Genomic DNA, 19898 nt, shown 5'->3' on the forward strand with positions numbered 1-19898 from the left:
CAGAGCTCCACATTCAGGTAAGTTTCTTACTTTCCCTCTTGGTTGGCTTGGGATTTTTAAGGCTGACTTCCCTGAGCCATAGCCTTTGGTTGCGCTGGCTGCCTCAGGGAAACCAATGTTGCAGTGGGGTCCTGTTGCAGGTGACAAGCCCCTTATTTGCATATGCAATAGTGCTAACACATGCTTCGGGCATGTGTAAAGGATGCCATCTTGTTTTTCTCTACATGACGATCAATGCATTTCCTGTTGGAAGTTCTCACCAGTGTCTTGGCTGTTCTATGATGTTGTACGTGACTGCAGGCCACTGTAATGTCAAGGCGCTCAGCAGTGTATGGGTTAATGTGGTACTGGAGAATAGCACCACCTATGGTATGATGCATAGAATCACATGGTAACAGACTAAGAGAAAAGTCTAGAAAGAGCATTCTGGAACCTGCTTGTCTGGAGGTAACAGTACCATGCACCTCAGTAACCTGGGGTCTGTAAATAGTTAAAGGTTAAAAATAAATGGTTCATGTTAAATATACAAGTCTCATTATCTCATCATTGAGACATCTAATAAACTCATATTACAACACTGGCCAATACTTATCCCTCAATTAACATCACAGATTATGTTGTAACAAATTGTCTCTTTACTGTTTTTGGGACCTTGCTTTGCAGAAATTGTGTTTCTTACATTATAGTGACTAAACTTCATAAATATTTAACTTACCTGTAAAGGACTTTGGGATGTCCTAAGATTGTGAAACATGTTGTATAAATGCAAGCTCTGTCTTTTTCTTCTTTCTTGTATTACCTCTACCCTGAATTTTACAAAGTGCTTATGTTGTACTTCTGTCCTTTGGAAACTTGCACCTTGTGACCCTCGGAGCACTCATACATTTATCCAGTGTAGTACTTGCACTGATAGGAACACAGGAATGGAAACAATTCTGCAGTGCATCTTACTGGTCCCAAAAGTTAATACCTCTCCATTGCTGACACTCTCAAATATCAATCTCTTTCTGCATTAAATTCTTCTTCAATCTTGGCCATAACTGCCCTCTCCTACATAGGCCATTGCACATGTTTACTACTTGAGTGCTATGGCAGTTTAATCTAAACTGGCAGCGCATCTTCCAGAATCTAAGCTTAGCCTATGTCTCCTGGTTCTTGAGTTTGTCACAATCTTGAACATGTTACCAATGTTCAATTCATCGATTTGCTTAAAGATCTGGAGTACAGCTATCCGTTGTTTAGCACCCCTAATGTGTTCCTAAGAAACTGCAGCCCAAACAAAAAGGTACTAAAGAAAATACACTTCCCCACATGAAATAAAGGTGGGCTACATTCCTGACCTGTAGTTTTATATTAGAAGCCTATTGGCTGCCTTGAACCTAACTGGCCCAAAAACCCTCTTATTAACTTATTAACTCCAGAACTCTTAATAGCTTACTAACTCTTAATAACCTACTAACTCTTTTAACATATCTCCTGCTTGCCACTTCCCACCTCCAACACTCTAATCCTCTCCCCAACCCTCCCACCCGCTCGAGCTTCTTGGGTGCCATCGCAATCATATTCATCCAGGCAAGTGGAGAATATTCCATCACACTTCTGACCTGCGGCTTGTAGATGATGGAAAGGCTTTGGGGAGTCAGGAGGTGAGTCACTTGCTGCAGAATTCGCAGCCTCTGACCTGCTCTTGTAACCATAGTCTTTATATGGCTGGTTCAGTTCGATTTCTGGTCCGTGGTTGTCACCAGGATATTGATGGTGGGGGATTCGATAGGGTATTGCCAATAAATGTCAAGAGGAGGTGGTTAGGCTTTCTCTGGAGTTGGTCATTGTCTGATACTTGTGTGGCACAAATATTACTTATCTCTTATCAGCCTGAGCTTGTATATTGTCCAGGTCTAGCTGCGTGCAGGCACCAATTGCTTCGACAGCTAAGGAGTTGAAAATGGAACTAAACACTGCAATCATTAGCAAACATCCCCATTTATGGCCTTATGATGATGGGAAGGTCATCGATAAAGCAACTGAGGATAGTTGGGCCTAGGCCACTACCCTGAGGAACTTGTACTTTGTACCTAATAGGGTATCTGTAATTGTAACTCTTGTACCTTGTACCGTATAGATAATTTGAACTTGCAATACTTATAAATTGTGTCATTTGGGATGGTTGTACTCATAGTACTATGTGTTATGTTGAGTAGTCACAGATAGCATACTTGAGCATTTGAACTGTGAAGCAGTTGTACTTGTATGCCATTCAGAGTAAGCACTTATTGCCTTTTTTCTCCCATGACAGTACTGTACCAGCTAACCTTCTAGCTCTGTTGACCTGGTTTAACATAAACTCACTCACAGGCTTTTGAAGGCTAACGTGACATGGCTGACTGTGAAAGGTGCTTGACATCCTAAACAATGCTTACCATAACTGCTTTCTTGAGATTGGCCATCTTCTTTCTTGTGTCTCTAGGATCTGAACAGTGTAATCCCCCTGTTTAAAGCCTGTTGCATCAAGTGCTGATGGGGAAGCTGCCAAACTGTTTCTCCAAGCAGTTCTTTCCTCCCCTAGACTTTCTTGTCCACTGCTTCTGGTCATCAGGTCTGTTCTGTGATGACGGGGATATCAGCATTGTACGGTGCTGTTGCTGAATACTCTACTGCAAGGATTTTAATGCAACTAAGAGCTCCCAGAGCTTGTTGTTAGTGCTGCTCCATTGCTCAGCTCACTGTGTAGCCATTATAGTGCGCAGCTTACTTCTCCCGCAAAAAGACGTTGTATCAAAAATTAACAAGCATGCTTTAATACACCCTGAAAACTCACAGCAACTCACAGTTGACACTTCAATAATGCACAAACAACAATCTCAAGGCTAATGTTTTAAAATTTCAAAGATACAATGGCATGTATTTACAGCTTCATTATAAATTATATAAACAGACTATCGAGTTTATAAAACCTTCTGCCAGCCTGCTCTCTATAGACCTCTGTGACACGTGGAAAGATTACAATTGCAACCTGTGATTGTGATTGATAATTTCCTCGCCAGCTGCAACATGCAATCATGTAAAAAATCAAAACAATCGGTTTCACACCGGAATGATTAACCATCCATAGTTGAGAATTGGTGTTTGACTTAATCTTTATTCTGATGTACAATTGATTTGAATTCAACTTATTAGATTGTGCTATCAAACCATATTGGACTAAAATTCAGCTGAACCTGTTCTTTGGTTGTTGGATTGGTGGAGGGGTGGTACACGCTTCCCTTGAGGCACACAACATGCAAACTTCATGCTTCCTCCTCATTACAATGAGTTCAGCGTGCAACCCAACATGACCATGCTCTTGGCTGGCTGCATGATCAACAGGAGCCCAAAGAGTGTGGGAGGTTAGCACTTGTTCCAGCTAAACTCCAGCTCTTCTTAAAGGCAGCCAGTACCTCTTAAAAGGAAATTGCACCAAAGCTGCTGTTGAATGCTAGTGCTGCAATTCTACACAAGGAAAAGGGAACAGAGAGAGAGCTACCAACTATGTGCGACAATGGAGGACTCTGTCTTGGAGATGGAGAGAAGGAGATCATCCATTCTGCAGTGGGGAGGAGGAGAGGTGCCAGAGTGGGTGGTCAGAAGGTCCTCAAGGCAAACTCTCCATAGGGAACAGCAGCAGGCAGCAAAGGATGTCAATGCCCAGGGTCTAGCCCCGAGGACCTGGCGGTAGAAGTTATGACCCCATGCAGTTGGTCAAAGTCAATAAATGCTCTTCACATGAAATCTCCTACTCACAACACCCGCCACTAACGCTGCACCACACCCATGTCACCCACGCATCGGCAGCCCCTAGCACTCAGAACTCACACCTAACATGCACATATTCCACCTCCCTCGAACATCTTCCAGGAATGCCAGCCTCACATCCACTTCTCACTGCCTCCACGTACATCCAGTTATTCAGGCACATCACTCAAACACAGTGTAACACAATCACATTTCTGCCCCCTCTCTTGCAGAACAAGATGGCCTATAACAGGAGGGAGCAGTAGAGAACCACTCAGTTCACCCACTGAGCCTGATTGAGGAGATGATACTCTGCATCATAGGGACTTCTGTACTGGAGGTCACCTACCAAGCAGTCAAAGCAGTGTCAGGAAGATATAATAATTTCATATGGAATTTATTGTAAAATAGAGTAATAATGGGGTGTATGTGTGTGTGTGTGGGTGTGTGAAGACTTTGATGTAACAGAGGGAGTGAAATATTATACCTAGCCAGGAGAAGTTAAGAAACAGTGGGCAGAATTTTGCCCTTGGTTGGTGTGCGGGCCCCACCGGCTCAGCGGTGGGCGGACAGCCGACCCCCGCCACTGAAACGGGGCCCGCCGCCATTTTGAGTGGGTGGGCCAATTAAGGCCTGCCCAGCGGCCTGCCCGACAGGAAGCGCTATGTGCTTCCTGTTCCGGGGGGGAGGGAATCCCCAGCTGTCAAAATGTGCACTGCTCCCTGAGACTAAGTCCTGTCTCGGGGAGATTCGTGACAGGTAAGTAAACTCTAAAAATAGAAAAATATTAAAATTATTAACATGTCCCCCTCATGTAACAATGTCACACGAGATGGGACATGTTAATAATAAATGCTTAAAATTTATTATATTTTTAAAAAACGGACATGAAGCCTCATCCCGCCGGTGGATGAGGTTTGATGTATTATCAGGAGCCCGCTGGGGCTCCTGGCCTGCCCGCCAACCTTAAGGTTGGACAGGCAGGTCTTTAATTATCTTAATTATCCTGTCAATGGCCTCAGTTGGCCATTGACAGGTTGACGGGCGGACAGCTGATTTCGCTGTGCCCCCGCCTTCCTGAATATTTAAAGGGACCGGGATGACCTTGGGGATTCCTCCTGACATCATCCCACGTCATTTTCCCCTCAGCAAGCGGGCCCTGCCCCCAAATCGCCAAGGGGAAAATCCTGGCCAGTGTGTTGAATTTTTAGCTTGTCGGGCGGGCGCGTGCCCAACCCAACACTCTGATGTCGTCGCGCACTCGTGCGATATTTTAGTCGGCAGTCGCAGGCCGGAGTCAGCAGTGCTCCCGTCAACCATTAAAACGCCTATTAAGGCCATTGAGGAGGTAACCGAAAGTAATTTTTCACTGTCCATCCAAACTTATGGTTGGCGGGCAGGCAAAAAGGCCAAATAGCCTTTGAATTTTTTTAGGAAACCTCATCCAACAGCAAATAAAAATAAAATACAAATTTTTAACTTTAATTAATAACATGTCCCTGCTCTTGTGACATGGTCACATGAGGGGACATGTTTTATAACATTTTAGATACCATTATTTTTTTTATTTTGAATAATGTTCATCTCCCAGAGGCAGCTCTGTGCCTCAGGGACCTTTTCCAGTGTGCACTCGTGCGCATGGGTGAAGTCCATGCTCGCCCTCCCCCTCCCCCCAACAGGCAAGGCTGAGGACCGCCGTTCGCATTTCAGCGTGAAATCGCGGTCCAGCCCCGACCACGGGTGGCAGTCGGCTTCCCCACCACCCCTGCCCGCACCCGCTGAGCCTGCCTGACGAGAGGTAAATCCTCCCCAGTGTGTTTATTTTTCCCAAATTACTGGTAAAATTGGTACTCTGATAGATTTTATTATTAGAGTGGAAAAAGTCCAAAGACATAGTGAAACAATGGGAATTTGCATTCAATGGGGAAAATATGTATAAAGGAGAGAAGGTTGTGTGTAAGAGCAGGCATTCTAAGATCTAAAACAAGTGTGAAAAAATCTCCAGCATCTACACTTCAAGCTGCTGTCCACAGAGAACTGAAGTTAAGAAGACTCGCTTTGAGTTGGATTGTTCAGGGTATCATGTTTCTTTGCCTGGATCTTTTAAAATCTATGGGGAGAACTTTATCCCTGCTGGTGTCACATGAGCTGGGACATGTTTATGAAATGTGAATAAATTATTTATAGATTTTATTAAAACTTCAGGAAACCTCATCCTGCCCGTGGAAGATGTTTCCTGAAAAATGCTAAGGCCGCTTGGGCTCTTTGCCTGCCCCGCCAACGGGTAGCATTGGTAATGAGTTTAATTGGCTTTTTAAAGGCCTTAACAGGCCTTTGACAGTTTGTCAGGCGCGAGCCCATTGAATGAAAGATCTGAATGACATGCAGTGATTTTGGGATGCCTGCCCAATGCCACCGCACGGGCATTTTATACATCGGCGTGCAGGGCCCACCTCCACATGCCAACGTGAAAATTCTCCCCCATGTGTCTTACTGTTGCCTTAATGAAAGTGTAACTGGGAGTTATATTAACTAGGTGATTTAGAAGTTATCATAGTAGTAATTTGTAGATCTATGTGTGTACTTAAAATAATTTCTCCTATTAATAAAGGTTTAATTTAGTTTTGTAAGAAACCTATAAGACTCGGCGTTCTTATTACTATTGAATTCAAGGCACGCATCTCAAAATTTACACAAATTGCAAAACAATTGTGGCAGTTGTTTCAAGTTTCCCTTTGGGATTTGACCAGCTCAGCATTTACCATCAGCTGTGCCATAACAGCAGTGGAACTGCTGTTGCTTGAGCAGGCTAATTGTCTGCTCCATGATTTTTCTTGTAGCTCCATGGCTCTCAGTATATACCCACTGTCAGTTGGGTGATGGAAAGGGGTCATTAGCCATACTTATAGGTCCTTTATCCCTGAACAGACGCCTCTGGTTTTCTGTGGAGGCCCAAATATGGCTAACAGGTGCAGGATGAATACATTGTGACTGCTAAAAATATAATAGACATTCAACAACATAGCATATTGGAAATGGTTGCACACCAGCAGCTCATTGATAGACTGATAGCCCTTGTGGTTTGTGTACCTCTCCCTATTATAATGGGTGACCTATGGAGCCATTTTCTGGCAGTCAATTGCACTTTGCACCATCGGAAATCCCACTACTCTGGTGAAGTCATGTGCCCCCTCATCCTTGTTGTCCCTGTTGAGTGAGAAGACAATGTACTCTGCTGATATGGAATAAGTGGCCTCCGTGATGTCCCAGATGCTCTGATGGATGGTTTACTGGCATATGTTCACGATGTCACCAGCTCCTACCTGGAAAGACACAGGTGTGTAAAAGTTCAGTCCCACTGTGACTTTGACAGTCACTGGCAGGACTCTCCTCTCCTTGGGGTGGGGCTCCAGGTTGGATTAGGGGAGGTGGTACAGTTCTGTCACCAGCTCTTTGTTGAACCTAAGTCACCTCAGGCATTGTTTTGGGCAGAGCGATGAGAAGTGCTTCTGAGAAACACTTGGTGGGTAGGATTTTCTATGGAGAGTCCTCCCCTTCTACCCTCTCCATAGAGCTTCCCCCCACCAGGCCTATTGCATAGCAATGCTATCAAGGGTGTTGCTAGGAAGCAAAAACAATCTCTTTGTAATGCGTTTTCACTTGGGGCTGGATTTTTAGCTTGGTGAGTGGGCGTACGCCCAACCTGACCAAGCGTGAACTGATGCGCGATGACGTTGGCTGAGTGCGCTGACATCAATGCGCAGTCACGCGATACTTTGAACGGCAGGCAGAGCGCCAGCCAACAATTAAAAGGCCTATTAAGGCCATGAAGTTATCAATTGTGCTTAATTTTTCACTGCCCATTCAACCTAACAGCTGACGGACAGGCAAAAAGGCCAAGCGGCCTTTGCATTTTTCTGAAACCTGTTTCCAAGAGCAAATACAAATGAAATAAAAACTTTAATTTTTAATTAAAAACATGTCCCTGCTCATGTGACAGGGTCACATGAGGGGACATGTTTCATTAAATGTTTCTGTTCTTTAATCATTTTTTCAATATATTCTTCATCTCCCTGAGGCAGCTCCTTGCCTCAGGGAGATTATTCAGCGCTCTTTCGCACGCATGTGCGAAGTGTGCGCTGGGTTTGCTCGCCCTTCTTCCCCCCCCCCCCCCCCCCACCCAGACAGTCAGCACTCAGTGCTGCCGCTCGCGTACCATGCTGGGCGGGCCTTAATTGGCCCACCAGCGTGAAATCGTGGTGCGCTGTCGATCGTGGGCGGCGGTCAGCTTCCTGAGCACCCCCGCCGATCCTACACACCAAGGACAGAATTCTGCCCTTGGCATTTTATAAAAATCCTTGTAAAATACAGCCCACATTTTAACATTTTTATTCAATAGTTTCCTTTTGTCTTTTGCAATTTTCTACCAAATGGTTTCTTGTACATTCTTCCCTTCACAAAGATCACCTACTTCTGCCTCTGTAACATTGTTCACCTTTGCCCTCGCCTCAGATTATCTGCTGTTGAAATCATCAACCATCCTTTTGTTATCTCTGGACAAATGCTCCATTGGTTTGCCTCCCATTTTTCAACCTTCAGAAACCTATAGCTCAACCAAAACTCTGCTGCCTGTATCAGAACCAGCACCAAATCTCAATAACTCTCCAGCCTTGTTCTTACTGAACTACATTGACTTGTGAGTAACCAAAACCTTAATCTTAAAACTTTTATCCTCGTATTCAAATCTCCACAAGGCCTCGCCCCTCCCTATCTCAGAAACCTCATTGAGCCGCACAACCCTCCAGGAACCCTGCATTCCTCCACATTTGGTCTACCACCATGTTGGGACATGTTATTGCATTAAATGTGCCGTATAATGCAAGCCATTGTTATTCATCCACCACTTCCCTTGTCCCACTGTTGCCAGCCATACCTCTAACTACCTAGGCTTGGTGCACTGGAATTCCCTCCCTAAACCTCTTAGTTTCTCCATCCCTCGCCCTTTAATACACTCGTTGAGAACCTACCTCTTTTATTGAGTTTTTAGTCATCCAAACTAACTTCTTCTTTGGTCTGGCGTCAGCTTTAAGAGTTACACTGCTGTACGGAGCCTTCAGATGTTTTCCTCCATTAAAAGTGCTTTGTAGTTCATATAACACCTCTCAGCTGCCTGTGTGTGAAACAGTTGCAGCATCACAGTGATACATTGAGTGCAGTATGCTGGGTCAAATTGAGAAGACTCTCCACCTTTCAGCTGTTTACTCAGGTGCAACTGAAATTTCTTTTACATTGCTTTAAGCATTTCTCTTTACACAAGGCAACTGAGCTCCTCTTAAAATGCTCCGCAAAGTTTAACCAGGCCTGAGAAGATTGCTCGCTGCTGCACCAGAACCCCTCTCCATTTCTCATAGCTCCTACAGTCTGACAGAAGTGATACTGTGTTATTAGGTCAGTGCACCTCTGTTCTCATGAATATCATCATCAGAGGAATCGGCTTCGAAAAATTACTCTGCTTGGCACTATGAAGGAAGTAGGTTAGAATGGGCTCATGAAATGACATGGTAACTGAAGACCCATGGGTTAATGATCATATGTACCAGTGTCAATACTGCTCCATTATGCTGTCATGCTGTCTGGGGCAGCAAAGCCTCCAAGGGAATTCCTTCAATATCATTACCATTCATTACCTGAACCAAAAATATTCCCTAAGTAAATGGTTTTCGTCTTTTTATGCCGATCAAGTGAAGAATGAAATTGCTGAAAATGAAACATATTTCTGCTTTTTGACATGTTTGGTAGAAATTATTATAGACATATTTGCCATGTTCCTCTCAAAATTTCTCTCTGTTACTTTAGTAGGGGCATCAAACCATTAGTTATAGTTTTCGCCTTCCCCTGTCAACCTCAAGTATCCTAGGAACATCCAGATGAAAAGTAAAGATTTCTATTCTGGCCAATAATGATTTAGAACTTAACTTCAGAAATACACCATTCTTACGGTCTCCTGAAGTGTAATTTGCAATTTAGTGCCAAATTATGGACAACTGCCTCTTGGAGAACCTGGTCCAGTGGGAACTTTGTTAGGGCAAGTCCAACTCATTTCATGTCTGGTTCCATAGCTGAGAGAATGTGCTGGATTCCAATCAATGCCTCAAAAGCCCACGGCAACTGCCCTGTGTGGAGCATAGTCACAGCATGAGCCTACTGAGTTGAAAGTCTTAGCCTGTACTGTAAATGCTATTTAATCTATGCTATATGAGAGAACTTGCCACACCAAATTTAGTGAGATTAGTGCATGTTCATAGACTACCACTGCATGAAGAACTAGCACAAAGAGAGCCTAACCACCAGAGCAATTGACTGGGAAGAGCAAATCTGAAGGGGCAGCAACTTTAAAGAGCTGCTAGTTATGTTTAAAGAGGGATGTTAAATTTTTATCTTTTTTAACTCATTTATTCTAGATTATTGTGGCCCTCATATCTTAGGTCACTTTTATGGTTAAGTACTGACCCCTCAAACCTTTAAGAGTATCTGCTTAAGCTTTAGGTACCGTGACTGGGATAATGAAATAGAAGATGGGTCAGTAAATTGTCCTTCTTTTTTAGCAATTGGATTTAGCTTGGCAGTAGCTTTGGCTTCGGTTTCCTTTGCTGAATCTGATGAATTGGGCTGGGTCGCCCATTTGGCATCCTGCAGCTCATCTGCAGCAAAGATACATGAGGCTGGGGCCTCCAAATCTCAGGACACTGTCCAGCAGACAAAAGAGACTACCATGGGAGTTCTGCAGCAGGAGGTGCAGCAAAGGAGGTCGCCTGTTCTGGAGTGAAAGGCCACTATCAACACCAGAGCTAAGTGAAAGCTGGATTGAGGTGGCCCAGATAGTAGGTTGTCTCCCAGCTCCCTTGTATCTGTAAGCAAGCCAGCAAGAGGTTTTCTGGCATCAGAGAAAACGCCAAAGTAAATTTAAAAAAAAACAAAAGAATTTGTTGCAAGTTCCTTTGCAGCAGGGATTACCAATGCTCCAGGAAAGATGACATGGTCATGCAGCAAGTCAAAAGAAAAAACACGTTTGGAATTAACTTTGAGAACTGAAAACTAGCTTTAAGAACGCAACCTCAGCAGACCAGATCAGCAGACTGGCATCTTGCCCATTTTATACAGGCGTGACAAATATTAGCAGTGCAGCTTGTCAGAATAAAGTGAATGAGAATGTGGCGACAATATTTGTTTGACTTTAGTGAGTCCATTGCTGGCCAGCAGTAGAGGTTTCCTTTAACACTGAGTGCTGTAAATCAGATGCAAATCCAAATTCCAGACCCACACTCACCAACAGAGAGACTCCCCAGTCCAGAAGATATTTCGTCAGTTCAGAACATCACACATGTTGAGAAATATCATGGGTTGAATCTTCAAAGGAGTGGCAATCACAGTCGGATTGCTACTCCGTTCTTATTTTCTTCCTTTGCACCAGGGATCCGTATTCCTTGCCTGGACTTCAAAATCAGGCCTCCTCAGAAATGTAGAGCACGGGTGCTCTTGGAATCCTTCCTTGCAATGTAGGATCGTCAGGGGAAGCCAAGCCACACATCCTTTTTACAGTACTAGCTGCTGTATTCCAGTAATTTTAAAGTCCAAAGCCATTTTGAGAAGCTACGGAGAGAAGGTAAGTATGTAAGGGCAGGGTGAGGTATTTGGTGGGGTGGGGTGGGGTAGTCAGGTTGGGTGGGGCTAGTTGAAGGGTTGGTGGGGAGAAGGGGATGTTGGGAGGGATAGTTGGGTCGGAGGGTAGCTCGGGGTTCGCACGGGGGTAGTCGGAGTGTAGTTAGGATTTAGGGGAGGATAGTCGGGGGTCCAGTGGGAGTTGGGGGTGTCAGTAGTATAGTTACTACTGGTTTTAATTCTAACTTTTCCTGGGTAACGATTCTGGTAAGTGAGTCAGAACCATCCTAAGTCTTCGACTCTGACTCAGAGATTTGGAAGATTCCAGATGCAGGGAATTGCCCATTTCAAGTCCAAACCTCCTGGCAATTCTCGCATAGTCAGTGCATTGGGACTTCCAAGGGGTCCCCCAGCGCATCTTGTGGGGTACATTCAGGGTACGACCGACCAGAGATCAAAAGTTCTAGGCCCATGATTCTCCAAATGAAGTATTGAAACCCCTAAGTTTTAAATATGCAAGGCATCAATATTAACATAGCAAGAGGTAGTCAACCTGGGCCTGTGGCAAATAGTAAATTATTGATAATCATGGTAATTATGGTGGTCACTTTTAATCAACCTAGTAAAACCTATATTACCACAATAAAGGATAGATGTTACAGCCACCAGGGTCACTGGAAAATATACATGTGAGGGCTGAGTAATCAGGTGTGGGATCCTTTTTCCTGGATCCCTGCTTGGTTAATGCAGCCAGCAATCTCCAAACGGTCATTTTAGTTCAGCCCAATGTACTCTCACATGAAGGAGCTGGTTTTCAATTCAGACTCCTAATTGGACATTAGTTGTATGGTTGCCTCATTAGCACCTACCATCCATTAGTGTGCTGACCCGGTCTGCTTTTGTGGAGTCAACTTCATTTACATAATGGAGGCGACCTTCCAGCCCCATATTGGAACTGGAATTGGGAGCTCGACACCATTGTTGGAAGGCCACAGCATTCCAGGCCCTATTTGGCAAGCTCACAGCTACAGCTCAATCCAGGCCCAGCCGCTCACTTTGTATAGCGGATTGTGGCCAAACCCTTGAAGGTGACAGGAATGAGTGGAAAATTGGCAGTGCAACATTGCGGACCAGATAATTGACCCTAGAATGGTTAAGCTGGAAGCCATTCTGTGGGTAAATGGCATTGTTTTAATTTTATTTTGGCAATTGTTCAACGCTCCTATTTTTTTTCTCATTCTCAGGATGTGCGTGTCATAAAGACCAGCATTTAATGTCCCCACCTAGTTACACCTATCGAGTTAGAGGGTGAAATTGGAGTGACATATAGGTGAAGCTGGATAAGGAGCGCATCTTCGTTGGGAGGTGTTAGTGAACCTATTGGGTTTTTACAACAATTTGACAACCTCATGGTTGCTTTACAGATGTCAGCTTTCTAATTCCAGATTTTAAAATCTGAATTCAAATTCTCAAATGCTCGCAGTGGGATTTGAACATTTAGAACCATATTTTCTAAGGCCACGTGTGCGTGGGATTTAAAAATTGCAGTCCTGGGGGGTCATCTTGAGATCCCGATGCCTCTGAGATAGATTTAAATTTTCAAAGGGCCAGTGGGGAGGGAACCCACTCAGCACCAATTAAAGGCCTCTTAAACTCTTTAATGACCTTGTTAAGGGGCCTGTGAGTTCACAATTGCAATACTTATTCATTATTTTGGTGAACCTGAACAGTCTGGTGCATGTTAATGCACAGCTGTTGGATTCACCACATGGCCATTAGAAATTTTCTCTCCATTTAATTAAAACTGACCTTTCCTGGATCTCCTTGTGCCAGTTCCAGTGCTCTAGTCGAGGTGTCAGCTGTGGCTCAGTTCATAGCACCCTCGCCTTTGAATCAGAGGGTTGTGAGTTCATGTCCCACTCCCGTGAAACCAAGAACTGTGATTGTACTCAAAAGAGTTGCAATCTGTGACTGTTGATAACTCGAAAGAGTTTCCAGTGCTCTACCATAACCTCACCTGCACCGCCCCTTTCATCGCCATGGACACTTCTTGCCTTCTAAGGAGCTGCCTGCTGTCTTCTACAAGGCACTGGCAACCTCCAACATGGCTACTGTCTGTCTTTGCGGCTGGCGCCAGGCAGGAAGCTCCCACCTCCTGGAGATGCTCAGCATAGTTTCTGGCTTACTAATGTAGCAACATAACCATTAACCGCTGTATCCCATGTGCTGGGTGGAAAAGTTTATCTAAATGCAATTATTTTAGATTGCACAATGTGCTGGTCACCAATTTATTTCAGGGATAAATAGTTAACTAATCTTAATTTTGCCTCAAGCATCAACTAATATCCATTGATAAGTCATGAGCAATTTGCCTTGTGGATTTCTAGCAACTAAGGAATGGGCTGTGATTAATTTACTTTTTATCCTAATTGAATTGCTACTAATGAAAGAATATTTGCCATTTCTTATGTCTGTACTTGAGTTCTGTATTCAAACATAAGGCACTTTGAGCCAAGTTGAACTTCTTAAATGCCCTTGATATTCCAATTATTAACAGAACATGAGTAAAATGGGATACAATGGCAGCATAGGATGTTGCTGCAAGTATACTAAAGGATTAAGGGAATGTAATGAGTTTATCTCACTGATGCCACTTTTTTTCTTTAACAGGGAAATTTACCTGCATTGAAGTGAAGTTCCTTTTGGAAAGGCAGATGGGTTATTATTTAATCCAGATGTACATTCCGAGTCTGCTGATTGTCATTCTGTCCTGGGTGTCATTCTGGATTAACATGGATGCTGCTCCAGCGAGAGTAGCTCTAGGCATCACTACAGTGCTGACCATGACTACACAGAGCTCAGGCTCTCGCGCTTCACTTCCAAAGGTGAGAGGCTCCCAGGCAATTGTATATTGTTGAATGCTTATTAACATATTACTAATTTATCCAAACATTTTAGGTATGAATCAAGATTGTCCTGGATGAGGAATTCTGATGTCTACTTACTGCTACCCAGTTTGCAATAATATGTTATCTCATTGAATAATTCATGCTATATTGGAATACAATGTAAAATTATTTGGACAGGACTTTTTTTTATTCATTCATGGGATGTGGGCATCGCTGGCTGGGCCAGCATTTATTGCCCATCTCTAATTGCCCTTGAGAAGGTGGTGGTGAGCAGCCTTTTTGAACCGCTACATTTGTAATCTTGCGTATGTGGTGACATACTGGGATTCCATTAATTGGTAGGCTGTGGTCTGAAAACCTGATTAACTGGGAACATTTTCTGCCTAGATTAGCATTAGATATTTATGTTTATTGCAACTTCAGAATGCTTCTGTAATGCCAATGACAGGTACGTGTATTGGTTCAAGCTATGTTGAGTTAGATGTCAGATCAAAGGTTCTTTTACTTACAATTCACTGTTTACATCAAGTATTCTGTTACTTGAATTTGGTCATTTATATTAGGTATGTGAGTAATTGGTGTTAGTTACTTGGGTCAGGCATTTTAATAATTGGTGTTGGTTTTTTGGATTAGGTATTTTATTAATAGAAATTGATTGGGTGGAAAGAACGTTGTTAAATTATATTAACAGGTTTCATTTCAAGGAGGATGGTCACCTCGGGTCTTCTGCACAGTTACTTTTGTGAATAGTTAGGAGTTTCCAGCAACAATAAGCTCACCTCCATAATGGGGAGTTTCATGGGCCTGAATTTCCAGCTTGGCGGGCAGGTATGATTGGTGGTCCCCGGTCGCAATTTCACACTGGCTGGCCAATTAGCGGCCAGCCAGTGTGAATCATGCGCTGAGAAGCTCAGCGCTGCTGGGGTGGGAGCGGGAGGAGGGCAGGCGATGACTGTTTCTGTGGGTGTGGGCGAGCACTGAGAGAAAGCTCCCTGAAGGCAGAGAGCTGCCTCAGGGAGCTGAAGACCCGAAGCCCAGGAGATAAAGCTTTTAACATCAGGAAAAGACGTGTCCAAGCATCACAATCAGGCACCTGAACATATAGATTATAAAAATGCTGCCCACAGATTGCTATTTTTATTTTATTTAATAACCGAAACCTCATCGATGAGGTTTGCTGAGAAATGTAAAGGCCGCCTGGCCGATTTGCCCGTCCGCCAACCGTAAGGTTGGATGGACTACATAAAATGACAGACAATTGCACTGTTAATGGGCTTAATTGTCCTCTTAATTGTTGGCGGGCACATTACGGACTTTTGCACGCGCTCACCAACTGAAATATCGCGCGAGCACAGGATGTCGTTGGGACGCTCACCCGATGCCATCTCGCACGATTTCATGCCCGATCGGGTCGGGCGCGTGCCTGCCCGCCCAATCAATGTAAAGCCCATGACGTTTTTGTGACAATAGAATGGAAGGAGCTAGTCACCTTTAACTCATCCCACATTTCCCTCCCTAACGACATCCAAAGAATGACATGTTCCATTATTTTAAAATTGAGATACCTGAACCAGGGATGCGTGATATCTTCAAGAGGAGATGATGAGCTCAGTGAAGGGTTAGTTGCTCAATGGCGCCAATCCTGGCTTTTAAAGGTGTGTAGATTTGGGAGGAAGGGAACACTTTGATGCAAAAGTAGTTTCACTGTTTTTAAGGCCCTGACAAAGAACGTGAGCAATAGATTGCACAGTGAGCTTTGATTTCAGTATGTTCAAGTTACACGGAAGAGTTTTCAGAATGAAGTACTCAGGAACAAAGGGAGATAATTCAAAGAAAGTTGACCACATTTGTTTATGTTTTGTTTCAATCAGAATTTTCCAACCGAAATTATATTTGATAAAAATTGTAATTGTGACCAGTAGAGTACATTAACAGCCATGAGCAAGCAGAGGGACTATAAAAGTTGCCTTGATCGATTATGAGCAGAGACAGATGTAATTGAACCAAACTGACTGGAGGTCTAATGACCTGATCTGATTGAGCCAATCTGTGCCAGGATAGTGCTTCTACTGATCTCAGTCTAAGAAGGGGGTCTATAAGGCAAGCTTTCCTGTCTTTGATCCCTATTGAGTGATCCTTGCAGCAAAGATCATTGATACAGACATTGGGATAGGACAAGTTCAAGCCTATTTTTGATGCCTTTTGTGATATGTCTGCTAATGCTTACTGCATCAATGAAGAAAGGACACTAGGATGAAATGTTGAATGATGTTTGAAATCAAACCCCAGTTTGTCAGTCACTTCAGGAGAGGAGGCAAGAAACTTAAAAGAAAATATTTTGTGTTAGATGAGGATTTGCATACCTACCATAGTTTGGTTCACCTAAATTAGTTAAAGCTGTTCAATTGTCCTCCAAATTCTCTTTACATGTTATAAATTCCTACACTTTTCACGGGATATAACACTTATCCAACAGGATCTAGCTCAGCTACCTATGGAGCTGGAATATATTAGAAGATCAGAATGTAAGAATGAGAAATGGCAGCCAGCCTATCCAGGTCATACTTGCATTCAGGCCTTCTTACAGAAATCACTCTCAATAGTTTTTTCAGCTTTTTGTTCGACTGGAAAGTACATTTCTTGGTGAATGCTGCTTTTCTTCAAAATGTTATACCAAAATAATGATGGTCCTATAAGCCTTCTCAAAACTGTTCTGTAACCTTTCACATTTAAATGGCCACTCCATTGGAACGAAATGTTTCAACTGAACCTTAAAATTGTTTTAACGATTGACCCCAGATTGGATTAAAAGCAATCCGCACCCATGTATTGTCATTGATGGATTTAAGCACGAACATGCAGTGCTGCTCACCTTGTGGCTCAGATCTCACGAGCAAGCAAAATAGTATAGTATTCCCGATGCATTTGGGAGCATGGATTTAGAGAACACTGGCTAGAAAGATGAAGCTGCAGGCCACGAAAAAGCCAAGAACTTGAAGTAATTAAATCCATAAATAGTATTATTACACATGAGATATATTACAGCCAACAGGAGAAATGTAATTTTTAATTTTGAAAAAGTTATATTCCTGAAGTAATATTATTCCCAGTGATGCAATGATCCTTTTCTCCCATGCAAACAATATTCAATAAATATTAAATGTATCAATCAAACAGAGCTCAGGATTTTTTTCTTAATTAAAATCAGATCAATGATCTTGAAACAGTTAACATGGTACAGGAGCTCATTTACAGGTTCTGGTATTACAATGAGCCGACAATATTAATGTTGCTCTTTCACAGTTTTGAAACAGTATTTTTTTTTTACTAATTATGATAAATGGAGTACAGTAAGGTTCGAGACCTTGCTTGAGGCATATGTTTCAACTGCATAGCACTAATAAAGGTCTTGCATTTTGCAGATTAACAATGAATACCTATGTCACATTGTGGGGTACCAGGATTAATCCTCAACAATACAAGATGACATTATTTTTGGCTCCATTATGAAACTATTGATTTTAACATTAAGCTCACCACCACCACATGAATCTTTGTATTTCTCCTTATGAAGAACTTCTACTCATCATTTCCTGTTAGTTATAGCATTGAATGACAGGTAACAATTCGTATACACGGATGAAGAGTTACAGAGATATCTTTTTCCTGTCCAACCCCTTCCCCTCCCACAGACGTGTCATTCCACTTGCTGAGAGGTCAGCAAACTGCTTTCCCTCTAATGATACCACACTTCTGCAAACTTCTGGGAGATGTTTTGTGTTTTGTTTGATAATTCTTTCCAATCTTCCAATAGGTAAAAGCTTGCCTTCTGTTTGATCCGTTTGCCTAATAAAATTGGTATTCTTTTGGGCATTTGTTAGGGCACATTTGGCTAAACACTCCACCATGCATTGCATTTACCTTGTAGGCAAATTCAGGTACCCGCTACAGCTCTACATTTGTGACAAATAACAACAACAATGACTTGCAATTATCTAGCCCCTCTAACTTATTAAGCCACTACAGAGCAGTGTAATCAGACAATTTAACACCAAGCCAAATGAATACGAGTGACAAAAAGCTTAGTCAAATATTTGCTATGTGGAGGAATTTTTAGACAATTATTGACTACAGGATTTTATTTTGCACTCAGACTGCACTATGTCAGGCTTGGGTGTACACTGCTATTGGTGGCAAACTTGTGATGCTACACCACAAAACTGCATGCACACTAAACACCAAAAGCAGAATGATATAGATAGAGTTAAGAGATCCTGCACCAATGGGCCAGGTTAAAGGTCTGCAATGCTGTCACATCCAGCTGTAAATAGAGATGGACAATTAAGCAACTAAGGGCAGGAGGAGCCCCCATGAACATCCCATCCTTAACAATGGAGAAGCTTAGCATATGCCATCTTCAGCCAGAAGTGCTGAGTAGATATCCTTCTTGGCCTCCTCCTGAAACGCCCACCATCACAGATGCCAGTCCAACCAATTCAATTTCCACTTCCTGTGACATCAAGTCTGACTGCACTGGACACACTTAAGGATACAAGTCTGACACCAGTCCAGCTGTACTGGCCTGTCATCCTACTCTCAATCATCTGCAAAGTGATAGAAGGTGACATCAACAGCATTATCAAACAAGATTTGCTCACCAATAAATGACTCAGTAATGCTCAGTTTTGGTTTTGCCAGGATTATTCAACTCCAGACCTCAGCACAGCCTTGGTTCAAATATAGACACAAGGGCTGAATTCCATATGTGAAGCAGAAATGACTGATCTTGACATCAAGGTAGCATTTGACTTTGTGTGGCACCAAGGACCTGCAGTAAAAGTGGATTCAATATGATCAGGGAAAAACTCTCCACACGCCTGGATGAGTGTAGCCGCAACATCATTCAAGGGGCTCAACACCAACAAGCAACTCCTCCACTAGCTTAAGCATCCACCTTCTCAACCACCAGTGTACTGTGGCTGCAGTGTGTTCAATCTACAGAAACTTGCTAAGATTTCCTTAACAGTGCATCTCAAACCCACAACTTCAACTGTTTAGCTGCTTGGGAATATTATCACCTCTGAGTTCACCTCCAAGTCACACACCATCTAACTTGGACACACATCATTGCTAAGTCAAAATCCTGGAATTTCTTACCTAGCAACATTGTGGGGGTACCTTCACTAAATGAACTGCAGCAGTTGAAGAAGAGGGCCTATCACCGCCTTCTAAGGATAACCCGGTATGGGCAATAAATGCCAGTGTTGCCAGCAGTGCCCATATCCTGAGAATGAATTTGAATACGCACTTAATACCTGAAGTGTTTGGCTCAAAGTCCCAGATTTGACTGTAGATTAGCATGGCAAACTAATTTAGCAAAAATACATCAAAACAGATGTAAATGCATTTGGTTACAAAAATTCAACCTAATCGATCTCGCCCAAACGTTCAGGTGAATTTGTATTTTGAGCATGTATATGTTCTCATCCATTGTCTCCATGTAATGACATAATACAACTCGTTAAGCGAGTTTCCTCTCCCTAACAAAGGTGCAGACTT

At 43.0% G+C, this 19898-nt stretch overlaps 1 protein-coding gene across 1 annotated transcript in view; it reads left to right on the forward strand.

The window, feature by feature from the left end:
* The window catches only part of glra2 (glycine receptor, alpha 2), a 224434-nt gene that overhangs the window by 126426 nt on the left and 78110 nt on the right, over positions 1–19898 (forward strand). The window contains exon 7 of the mRNA XM_078559347.1: positions 14101–14315. Within this exon, the coding sequence (XP_078415473.1) occupies positions 14101–14315 (215 nt within the window). The remainder of the gene's footprint in view (positions 1–14100; positions 14316–19898) is intronic.

This window comes from Cetorhinus maximus, chromosome 16, assembly GCF_964194155.1.
Source record: "Cetorhinus maximus chromosome 16, sCetMax3.hap1.1, whole genome shotgun sequence".
Taxonomy (NCBI): Eukaryota; Metazoa; Chordata; class Chondrichthyes; order Lamniformes; family Cetorhinidae; genus Cetorhinus; species Cetorhinus maximus.